Source organism: Pleurodeles waltl, chromosome 1_1 (genome assembly GCF_031143425.1).
Source record: "Pleurodeles waltl isolate 20211129_DDA chromosome 1_1, aPleWal1.hap1.20221129, whole genome shotgun sequence".
Taxonomy (NCBI): Eukaryota; Metazoa; Chordata; class Amphibia; order Caudata; family Salamandridae; genus Pleurodeles; species Pleurodeles waltl.
Window position 1 is genome coordinate 186575360 of NC_090436.1, and position 12665 is coordinate 186588024.

Sequence of the window (12665 nt, forward strand, 5' to 3'; positions counted from 1 at the left end):
GCAGAAGGGGAGGAGGTGGGCTAGCAGTTTTTATAGATTTTTGTTTTAGTTCAAAAGGTTCCTTTAGATGAGTTCACTACATCGGAGTTTTTGACCGAGAATGGATTTTCAGTAATGCTTTAAAATGTAACTCAGATAGGACAGAGGTTTTAAAATAAGACGATATGATGAGACAGCTGGTGGCCTATAGAATTGGGAGTCCACCGTTACCCAACTCAGTGGTGCAGAACCTTAGAGTGTATCTTGATGACAGGATATTGCTCAACACCTAGAAGATAAAACTGTGTCTACCAGATATTTCCAACTTAAGTTGCTGAAAACAAATATCCATTGTTTGCATTTTCAAGGGTGGAAACTGCTGTACAAGTATTAACACTTTCAAGACTGGATTACTGTAATAGCCTCTACTTGTACATTTCTAATGCAGGACTGTCAGAATTTCAGGTGCTGCAGAACGCAGCGATTCATTTGCTGTTCAGACCTAGGGGAAGGACACGTAAATGCAATCAGACAAACAACATTAGTTCCTTGATGAGAAATGGATCCTATTTAGGTCTCAGAGTATGGTTACTCAACAACTCTACAATAAGGGACCACACTACCTGCAGGAAACAATTGTAAATTATATTCCGAGCCGCCTTCTTTGTTCATGCAACAACCATAATCTGGTGATCCCCAGGTTTAGTAAATTACTTTTTGGAGACAGAACTTTTAACTATTGAGCAGGAAAAGACTGGAACGCATTACAACACACCCAAAAGACATTTCTTACCACCTTACTTCCAGAAAAGATCTTAAAACTCTGCTTTTTGCTTAACAATGGTTTAGAGATACTGTTGTTCAGTGAAGTTCTTAGCTCTCAGTGCCAGGATGCTTTTCACTAGCAGCAGTTTGCGGTTTAAAACAATTGTTAACATAGCATTAAAAAATGGATTAGGTATGGGGTCTAGCAATAATTCTTTCAACATTTCATATTCTCATGTTTATTAAATACAATTTAAGAGGAATCGGAAATTAATAAAAGAACAGTTTGACAACCCTTTCACAGTGACCTGTGTAACCCGTGAACCGCTCGCTGCACTTCTCGAATGCATGCACTTCATTATTGATCACCCAGGTTTTTTCCACAAAAATAGGGGGCTCTTCACCAGGGGCAGGTCCTCCGCAATGGCGGAGGAGCGTTGCCCTACTGGCTAAGAGCCAGCAGCTGTGAAATAAAACGATATTTGTTTATCGTTTTATTTTACAGCTGCTGGCTCAGCCAGCATGTGCAGGGAGGGGTGGGGCTGGGCCATGGGAGGGGTGAGAGGAGGGGTGAGAGTGGAGTGCACTAAGTGCGCATGTCAGTTTGGCCGGCCGTCTTAGGCCGGCCAAACAGACATGCACTCTTAGGTTTCTGTAACCCGGCTGTGTTGCACAGCCGGATTGGAGAAACTGCACAGACCGCAGTGCAATGTCTGAGAGGCAGACCAAGCCGCTCAGACCAATCCTGATGCTACCCTCATGCTAGGTTTCGCATGAGAGCAGTGCCAAGATTTTATGGGGAGCCTGTGCTGGTGTCCCAGGGACTGCTAGGAGAACAGGAGGGAAGAGGAGCGAGGCAGCAGTGGAAAGGTATGTTTTAAAAAAATATATATATTATTATTTATTTCCCCCGTCGTCATCTTCCCTCCCTCCCCACCCCCTCTTGAGATTTGAGGCGGTGGTCGCTGCTCTTCACTCACCCAATGGTTTTCTTTCGCACCAAGTATTGCATCTGATGCCACAGGTGTTAGCAGCAAGTAGAATGAGTAGAACTGTGGCCTGGGCAGGCTGGCAACCATTAAAGAACTGCATTTCCGCTGGGCAGTTCCCACCAGCGGGCTCAGACTCACCCAGGCTTCTTTAGAGCCAGACTTTGGGTGGGGTCCAGATGCTGCTTGCCTGTGCATTTCTGGTGACAGTGTAACTTTCAGTGTGGCTCAGAAACATGTGCAAACAGTACTACTCAAGTGGAGAGTAGAAGCTGGCATCCTTGTGACATTTACCATTCCCATAATAAAGGGACATCACCATGTGTTAACTATACCATGCAGAAAAAATTGTTTAGGACCGGGCAGGTCACAGGCTTGTAAGAACAGGCAGGTGGACAGTTGTGGCCCACAACATTGTTTAGCAGTTAGCTTAACACAGCTGCAAGACCACCACCCTCGATATGGGACAGAAGAGTTCAGGTCCCCAAAAATGAGTGACGGTGGGATCCACCATCTACCTGCTGAAATTAACCACTGTTTAGGGTCCAGGAACAGAATGCCGGTCATACTGGTGCAAGTCATCCGGCTATAACTGCTAAGAGATCCTCTGAAATCTGGGAGTGGTTCACGACCAGTGTGTTCTGGGGCAGGTTGTGGAAGATGAGGGATAATAAGAAATTACAAAATATTTCCATACCTTTAAATATTCTCTTTATAAAAAGAGGCCTGTCGCCATAGATAGAAGCCTTTCCTCCATCCAGGCTAAATCCTAAGCCTGCAGAGGTCTTCAATAGCTCCACACATGTTGCGTCACTCAAGGTGGCACCTGAAAAGCAAGCAAGGAAAGTTAATCAATGCTCAACACAATAATTGAATGCATTCTGGCTGGAATTGTCATCTCTGATTATGAATCCCACGTGCATTAGGAAACCGTTCTGTACAGTAATAATACCAAAGCAGTAGTGTCACAGGCTAGAAAAAGAATCAGTGAGAAACAGTGTTTTATTTTTAAATCTAATTATGAAATGTGAGAAAGTGCATTATTAACCAAGTCGATTTGCCCATATTTTAGGGGTCAGAACACACAGTGGGTATAGAACAGCAGTGCGCCCCACTGTGCATCTAAAAACCAGCAAGAAATGGAGTTGACCACACAAAATCTGCATTGTCTCACACAGGCCTACACTAGTTAGGAAAGCAGGAAGTAACATCCATTCCCTTGGCAGTTCTCGTTGTTTTACAAGCAAAGGATGAGGAAAGACCCTCTGCATTAGTGGGGTCAGTTCCAGCCTCACATCCTACTGCCAAATCCACTCCCTGTGTAGAAGTGGACCACCTCAACAGTTTTGGGCCGACACTCATGTTCCGCATTTTCAGGACTGCCACACTATTTAGCTGAACCCTAGTCACTAACCTGGTCTACGGGAACCTTTCTCATCTGCATACCCCACCAGGGATAGAGCTATCTTTAGCCTACCCATAGGAGGCTTCCAGCAAGAGAATAGGACCATCATGACCAACAAGGTGATGCAGCTCATCCTGCCAACTAGGTTGGCCTATAATCACCATGTGAGGGCTAGTTCTGCACAAAAGCAAATCACTAACCAAGGTAACTGACAGCTGTCAGTGTTAGGAAGTAGGCACCTAACTATCCACTAAAAGAGGATGCTCCAATCTGGTGCCTTCAGTAGGATCACTTCCAGGTGCTGGGCTGGCAAGGAGTTGCCCACTTACTCCAGAGGTCTTTTTGACTCTTAGATTTTTCAGAGTGGAGTGTACAACCTCAGGCAGCAGACACCCTCCAACCACTCTCACTTTTGCCATCTCAGGATCTGTGCCCGAGATGGTGTATGTGCCTACCAGTCCAGGACTTCTATGATGGACACACAGTCAACCTTAAGGAGTAGAAGTCTGACACTGGACCTTTATTGTTAAACAAAGACCATTGTCTCTTAAACCAGCTGAACTATACCTAACCTACACCACAGTAAGAAGCAGAAAATGAACCCTCTCATGGTAAGCCTGTAATAGGCGACCCACACTGGGTGTAGGGTAAGGCACAAACGATTCCCTCTCATACACTGCAATACATCACACATAACTCTTCTTTTTCACAAATTAGGAGCCCTGTCAATGGAACAATCCAAGCTGAGAAACCTAAAGCAACCAAGCATATTCCAACACTTCATCTCCAAATATTAGAGTATATTGGCCACCTGAACAGATACCAAGCACCACCATTCAGGAAGAGCCCACACTGCAGTTTAGATGCCAGGTCTCTTTCTGAGATTCAAACAAGATAACTACTAGGATCTCCATGAACAAGGTGTGATTATTCCTATATGGACCATAATGCTTCATATTTGGTGTTCACACTCATTTTACAAAATGTACCTATATCCTTAACTAATACATTCAAAATGCAGATGTGATCTAACTAGAGTGACACCACATAAGTGGAGCTAATTTAACCTGGTCCTCCTGATACGATAGTCCCAACTCCGTGTGACAAGAAAAAGTGAGCACACTAGTGGAAACGGAAAGCAATCTTCTCAGAAACACATTCTCACGAGCCTGCAAATGCAAAGATACTACAGTACCCCCATATTCCTGCACCATAAGTCACAACAAAGCAACAACGTACTTTATAGACATTAATCATCATATCTAGCGATTTAGAGCGTAACTTTCCTGTGAACCTAGATGTTGCCTCTGTTGTTTGTTCAAAGTGGGATTTCCTAACATTCATTAGATGGATCTAATTACATTTGCTATCAAAGGGTACCCACAAATACGCAAAACTCAGGACACAGAGACGTTTATTGCCATTAATTAAATAGGATTTCAAATTGTTGGAGGAGCACCCACAGACCACAGTATGTGGCTTGGCTATGCTGGTCATTAATCCTAAGTCACTCATGAATAGAACAAATCTATCCAGCAACCTCTGAAGACCCAGACCTGTTCTTAATACTAGGATACAATGTTATCCGCATATAAAAATGTGGGAAGACCTCCTGTTCCAACCCTGCGCATATCCGCCTCCCCTGATCATTGTTAAAAAATATATCAAGGTTTTTAATATATAAAAAGGAAAGAAAGAGGGCCACCATGCACCCGTGTCTCACACAACGCTTGATTGGAGCAGTGAATTCACCATTAGACCCATACCCTAAAACACCCTGCCACGTCTTCATGCAACTGAGCTACAAAATACACTACTGAGGCCTCCACTCCCATTTCCAACATTTTTGCCCAAAGTTTCCCTCTAGTAACACAATCAAATACTGTGTTGAGGTCCGTGAATGCTAGATGCATGCAAACCTTCTACACCTTGGCATATTTACTAAGAATTATGTGTAGGTTCAGATATTGGTCAACAGTTCCTAGGCCCTTCCTGAACCCATATTGGACAATTGAAAGGGTCCCTTTTTTACAACCCTAGCCTCCAACGGAGCCAATAAAATCCTACTCAATATCTTAAAAGTTGAATCGATTAGGGAGATGGGTCAATAACATTAGGGGTCAAACTCTATCACCCTTCTTGTAAAATGGAACAATAATGAATTCAACCATGACTTGGAAGGACCTACAGAAACTGCACTCATTAATATGTTGACAATTAGAGATGCCCATTAATCAATTGGAACCCTATTGGCTGCAGTTTATTAACACATCAGATACTTGTTTTTCAGTGATAGATCACTAACAAAATGCAATCCCAGATTTTTTTTATTTTACTACTGGAGTTGTGGTACCTTATTCCTTGCACTCCATTCAATTGCAGATCTAACCTCCCCTAGAGTAATGGTTGCCAGATCAGGTCCGCCCCATGGACAATCGGCCACTGTAGTATGAAAATAATTATTTGATTCAATGTTGTTGTCTTACAACATGGCTCCCAGTGGGTCTCTGCATATGTTAGGAGCACCGTAATAGCATTACAGATCTCAGTACTCACCAGACACATCACCATCTGCTCTCCATTTCTGGTTACAAGCTCAGTTAACATGTGTCTGGGGTCTGCCGTTACCGATTTGTTGAGCATACCTTTGTTACGACTGGCCTCTACTGGTAGTATGGTAAGCACAACCTGTTGCTGTGTATTACCCACAAAACAGACAAAATGCCAAGGTTTCATGTTCGCTCAAGCAGTTCTGTAAGCTCGAGAAATCAATGACCTTGTGTCTGCACTTCTCTGAGAGGGTGATAAAAGCAATCAGACTGCCTGGGCCCTTACCAGTAAAAGTAATATGTTCGTGAGTTAGGGCAGCAATAAAATCTAAAGCAAACAGAAGATAGTGCTTTGCATGATTGAGTTGATGGCGTCACCACATGGGTTGCACTCAAAAGGGGAATAGTCTGTAATGTTGGATCCCAGCACTGCACAGACAGAGCTTATAGAAATTGGGCAAACCCTACAATTAAAATCTCCTCCCAGGTTACCATAAAATCCCCTTTTAACTCATCAAGTGCCTTACTGAGGTCTGATCAAGGGAATATACTATGCCTTTATTATGAGGGTTAACATTGTTATGATAAAAGTTACAATAATAAGCCTCATGCAACAAATAATTCATTTGGAAATGAGGTGAATCAAGATTTGGACATAAATGTCACTGTTATTTAAATACACCCAGAATATTATTAAGCAAGAAAATAAAAAAATGACAAATCTGGATTTCGTTTATCCCTAAAGTGTTTGTAGAGGCTTGTGGAGGGCTTCCTGGATTTAGCAGTTTCTGAAGCATAATAAATCTATGCCTTTTTTTACAAAAACGTTCTAAGAAACCATAAAATAGCAATTTCTCAGGAAATCTGAACACTGACCACAGTACAGAACTATGCATACCATAATTCTAAAATTATAGCAATATTTTCTGAAATGGTGAGCTACAATTAGGTGGGTATGTTGTATCACATCAAGTACCTCCAAGAACAAATGCAGTTTTTTTTGCCTGTAAAGAACACTTCCAGTCAGAATTGTCCTGAGCACATACCTTTTCCTATGTCCTTGCAGACATCTTCTCCAGGCGCCAGCATCGTCCGTCCCACAGCAGATGGATCTGTCAGAGCAGACCTGAGCCCTCCAGGTATCCCTTTTTTGATTACGATGATGGCGGATTGGTGCAACTTTGCCTGATGAAGAGCATTGAGAGCCTCCCCATGCACCGATCCCCCAAGAGGGACACCATTGATAGACAGGATGCAATCTCCACGCTCAATGCTTCCTTCTTGAGATGCAGCACCTTTTGAAAACACCCTGTGTACCTGCAAAATAAAATAAAAAATTCCCAGGTTACTTTACCAGAAAATGTACTACAATGTGTTAGAGAAAAGGCCAAAGCAAGAGAGGATGCTGTTTGTTCAGGGAGTCTTAGTGAAAGTAAAAGAGGACACAGACATTGAATGCTTTGAGGATACACAAATATTAATGTCCGAAGAGCTGTCTTATGAAATACTATATGCACAATCTCACTTGAAATATTTCCACATGCATAATATTGGTTTGTGGTAGGGTGCATAATGTTAGTTACATGTATGGCTCTGGAAGAGTCAAAGTTTGAATTATATCAAAACATTATCGCACCAATATTCTATCACTAAAACAAAATGACCATAAACATAATGCTGTGCACTGATACAACTGCCATAATTTGGTCCAAAGAAAAGACCACTGTGCAAGGTACTGCAGTCCTTTCTCCCTGTGCTTCAATACACTACACTGTAGAGTGTATCCAGCTCTGCCTCCTAGTAGATTTCCAAAATGTTTTTTCAATTTTTCACTGAGTGTACAATTAACCATGTGTTCTCACGATAGGAGCAGGAGTTAACTACCATTTCTGTGAACAGAATATCTACCTCTGCTAATCCTGAGCTCCCAAGCTCCCTCATAAGTGTGTACTATAGATCCACCCCTTTGATGAAAAATTCAGACATCTATTTCTGTATTTTATCTGATATATATATATTTTTTATGAAGAAATTTTAATGATTTTGCGAAAACAATAAGATTAAAATACACACAACATGGCACCAAATGGTACCTGGAGACGGTCACCTCCCAAGTCCCAAACAAGCTATACAGACAATGTTAACAACCAGTATACAGCTGCACGGACATATTTTAAAGGAGAAAAGAAGAGAGAGAAAAGGAGAGGGGGGAAACCCCCCACGAGTTGTTACTGGAGGGTGGTTCCTCCCAGCAGGCCATGCAGCTCATGAGCAAGTTAAGTGCACCCCGTGGCCTCCCATATCCCCCACACTTTATAATATTTATTTGGGCATCCCCTGGCTTCATATACAAGTTTTTCGTTCCGGGCACACCAGTCCACACCTCGTCTCCATCTGGCCAGCGCCGGTGCTGCCCCGGCCTTCCAGTCCGCCATTATGTCTCTTTTTGCCACCAGGCATGCCACTCCCAGAAAGATTTGGTCTGCTCTTCTCAATCCTGTTACCCCCATGACCCCCAGCAAGAGGGGCAGTGGAGCCACTTCCACCTCACCCCTCAAGAGCCCTGAGACCTCCCTCATAACCGCACTCCAGTAAGTCGCTATGGATGGGCAGGACCACACCATGTGGTAAAAGTCAGCGTCCGGGCCCGAGCTTCGAGGACAATCTGCCCGGGGCCTGAGGCCCACTCTGTGTTATCTGATATATTTTTAATTGTTCCCTTAAAATATCTTCACTTTTTCTTAGGATTTCTGGTGCAGATCATGGGAACTTTCCCCTATGTACCCCAAAAGTGATAGAAAAATATTGCGTATTCTGTCAACCTAAGAAGGTTATACTCACATTCATTGTGCACAATTTACTTTCAGTCAATTTAATAAAATAACTTGTGGACTGCAATTTTATTTTAAAGACTTACCCTTCCATAGCTTTGGTGATTAAATGAGCGAAAGGAAGGTAAGGTAATGATGTTGGAGAGAGTGCCCTACAATGTTAGGAAATAAATAGTATTCATGTCACACAGTGGAACTTCATGATTGCTCTAAGACATGGGGCGTGACACTGGCGATCTAGAGAACAAACTTTTTGTGCAATATCTAGTTTAAAGCAGCAGTATCTTCCTTAGGACCTTGCTTGTTCTATAATGACCTGGGTTTTGAGAACCCATAAAGATCATTTAACAACTTAGCGAATTAATTGGCCATGGTGTGTCCAACAGCCTAAACCTACCTAAACTTTCTTGTTTTGAGTTATATTAGGTCTGAGGCTGTAGCTAGATCAGTTAGTCCCATTTGGTCAATATTTCTGAAAAGCTGATTTCAAATACTATGGGATCTTGTTCCACATCACACAGTTGACCAAGGCAGATAAATTAAACTGTACATGATGTTTCACCAAAGTGAGCTCATACCCTTAGTTCAAAGCCGACTTTTCGTAGCATACACTTAATCCAGCTTGTCTCTATAGCAGATTATAGGGTGGCAGTGACATAAAAACTGCATTTAACATAACATAACATGTGTATTTATAAAGCGCACATAACTCGTAGGTATCTAGGCACTGAATAACAGATGTTTATTGTTACCCAATTCAATGGTACTCATTTTATCGACCTCTGAATTTTGGGATGAAAGGCTGAGTGGACCTGCCGGGATTTTAACCTGTGACCATGAGGTTGAACACAGGTTCCTACAGTAGACGCATTAGTCCACTAAGCCACGAGACCCAGCTTGTAAAAACTGCATTTGCATAGTTTAAGTGAAGGCTGTTAGTGTCCTGATGAATAAACTCTGCTGTAGGTGTACAGGAAAAGAAAAACATTATTAGTGAACTTCAATCAGCTGCAATTTATAGACAGATCATTAGCAAACTACAATCCCTGATTTTTTTTATTTTACTACTGGAGTTGTCTCTGCAGGTTTCACTAGCATTTTGGGTATCTAAATATAGTTAGAGAAGGAGAAGGCACTATCCCAACTCTCTGTCTTAGATCTTTTAAGAGACAACCTGCTTTTCCCACATACTGGGAATACATCACGGAGTCACTGTTGATTGCTCAAGGGAACTGCCCATCACCCTCTATGAGCTCCTCCTCCTTATGCCCAACTCTTAATCCATTATTACTAGTTAAGTACATTGCCCACTGTGTTGAAAACAGAAGACCGCTCCAAAATGATAGGAACCAAACGATACACACAACTGCAGTACCATAACAATTTCTTTGCCATCTTTCGGAGCAGACTCTATCCCATCACCTGGATAGAAACTTGACTTCCAGGTATTGAGCAAAATTCCATAAAATGTGTGTCTAGACAACCTTCCAGGCAACTGGCAAATTCGAAGTTGGATGCATAGCTTCTGGACCCTTCATCGTTTTTGTGTAAGAGCCATAGTTGCAAGTTTAAGGGACAGGGACCATTCCTTCATTGAAGAATTGAATAACAATGGAGGCTTTTTGGCGGTCTACTACTAAAGCGGATTATCTACACACTGCAACAGTAGAGTAAGAGGGGGAAACAGTTTGTCCCTTCATTAGGAAGGCAAGATTCAATATTTTTAAGATAATATTTACAGATTCACAAATGCTTGAAATTTAGGTTGATAGCAATGGACTTAATTAAGGTCCCTAAGCTTAACAATCAGCCTAAGTTTCTGCAAAAAGTGATTCAGATGCTCAGTTAACTATATGAAAGACCCTCATTTAATTTTTACGCACACATGCTGAGTCACATTCCTGAAACTTAAAAAAGTTTCTTTGAATTTGAGGTTTCTTTCAGCAAAGGAGGATCACAGCCGGTGAAAATGCACAACTTTCAATGCGAGCTCCCTTGAATTTGGGAATATTAGCACAATGTAAGAAACTGGAACGGAGGGTCTTCCTAATTAGCTCTATATGAGCAGGGGAGCCACATTCTGAATAAACTGCAAGCAAGGTTGCCTTGCATTCTAATTGTTGGTACTTGTGTCTCAGTTGTCTACTACTGGGACTCAACTACTGGGGTTTGTGATTGCTTAGAGAACCTCTTTTTTGTTGATGGACTAGGGTGTCGGATTTCTCTGGTAGGGCTTTATAAATACTCAAACTGTCTTGCATTGTTCATTTTCTTTGCCGTTTACCTTCTCTCACTCAGTCCTCATGATGTCACAAAAGTGAAACATCAAATAATTTCAGTAGTTTTTTTACTTACTCGTAGTAGTACAAGCAGTATTACTGAAAGTAGTGTCAAGGACTGTAAAAGTAACACCAGTAGAGTTAATATTGGTAACGTCAATAGTCATTATAACAGCAGAAGTAGCAATAGTGGCAAACAAAGCAGAGCTAGAAGCAGTTTTAGCAGTACCTTTTTCATGACAAATACTACTGGTGGTAGTAATAGTCAAAGGACTGATAGTTGCATTACAAATAATAGCAGTTAAGTGGCTTCAGCACTGGCTATAAATGTAATAGTAAGTGGCACACCACTAGTAAGAACAGTATCAGTAGTAGGATAATGGCCATATTAGTACAATTTATGAAGTACTAGTAGTATTACTCGATGTAGTGATACTTTATGTTGTAGTGGGTGCAGAACTTATGTTGTTACTGGTATAATTATACTGGAAAGACTTAGTAGTAGCTGTAATGGATATTGTAGCAGTAGTGCCTGTAGTAAAGATAATGAATGACATGAAATATATTCGCTCAGGAAATTAGATGAAACTGGACTATGAAATGGACTCAAGGTAATGAGGCACTAAATGTTAATGTACTCTTGGTGAATGAGGAGTATAAGAATTTGACCCCCTTGGTTTGGAAGTAAAGAGGTTCTTGTCTACTTTATCTATAATCAAACCTTTATATAGTAAATATGCATAAACGCTCCTACAAAACTGCATACAAACTTAACGTATGGCCTAAATGAACTATGTAATGATAGGCCAATATGAATAGAATAATGGATGATAAATGATGCAATTTAAGACCAATATTTATGGATATATTTATTATTGCTTTAACCGGTTGGATGCCTGGGATGAAATGGTCTTGCCCTCGGCCATGGTTACTGTGTGCCGAGGACGAGACTAGACCAGCTCGTCCTGCACCCGGCCCACGGGGGAGCGCCAGCAATCCCCCCTGTGGGCCTCCCCCCCAGGGCAGGGATGGAAGGGGAATCGCTTCCCCTTCCACCCCGACCCACCCCTCATCCGCCCCAGTGACATCAGGGCGCAATTGCGCGGTGACCTCATGAGAGGTCACCTCCCATTGCGCTGTAAGCTCAGCTTCCAGCGCGATCGAAAGAGAAATGCAAAGCATTTCTCTTCCGACCAGGAGGTGTGGGCAGGCGAAGGAAAGGAAAGGAAAGGAAAAGAAAGGAAAGGAAAGGAAAGGAAAGGAAAGGAAAGGAAAGGAAAGGAAAGGAAAGGAAAGGAAAGGAAAGGAAAGGAAAGGAAAAAGGAAAGCTTTTTCTGTAGAAATGCCCACTAGACACCAGGGATTTTGTGTTTATGTTTGTATGTGTTTTTACATAAGGGAAGCGGTCTCTTTTGCAAGGGCCGCTCACCAGGGGGGCAATTTATTAGTGGGCCTTTTCTGACCCCCCGGGGGCAGATCGGCCTATTTTAATTAAGCTGATCTGCCCCCAGGTGGGGCAGAACCCACAAGACACCAGGGATTATTATTTTATTTGTTTTCTTTACATGTACGGAACGACCCCTTCAACAAGGGTCGCTCCCCTAGGAGGGATTATTTTTTGGCCCTTTCTGTCCCCTTGGGGGTGGATCCGCCATTTTTTTTTAGGCAAAAACTGCCCCCAGAGGGGCCAGAAAGCACTTAGGCACCAGGGATTGGGGTGTGTGTGTGTGTGTTTTGTTGGGGGGGCAGCCCCTCGGGCAAGCGTCGCTCCCCATGGGGGCACATTACTGTTGGCCATTTCTGCCCCCCTTGGGGACAGATCAGCCTATTTTCATAAGGCCCATTAGCCCCCAGTGGGGGCAGAAAGC

General features: G+C 42.5%; 1 protein-coding gene across 5 annotated transcripts in view; it reads right to left on the reverse strand.

The window, feature by feature from the left end:
• PDZD2 (PDZ domain containing 2) overlaps positions 1-12665 on the reverse strand; it is an 877375-nt gene that overhangs the window by 74518 nt on the left and 790192 nt on the right. For all 5 annotated transcript variants that reach the window (XM_069220426.1, XM_069220418.1, XM_069220410.1 and 2 more), the window contains exons 22-23: positions 6734-7004; positions 2431-2559 (exon numbers count right to left, since the gene is read on the reverse strand). In XM_069220426.1, coding sequence (XP_069076527.1) covers positions 2431-2559; positions 6734-7004 — 400 coding nt within the window. The remainder of the gene's footprint in view (positions 1-2430; positions 2560-6733; positions 7005-12665) is intronic.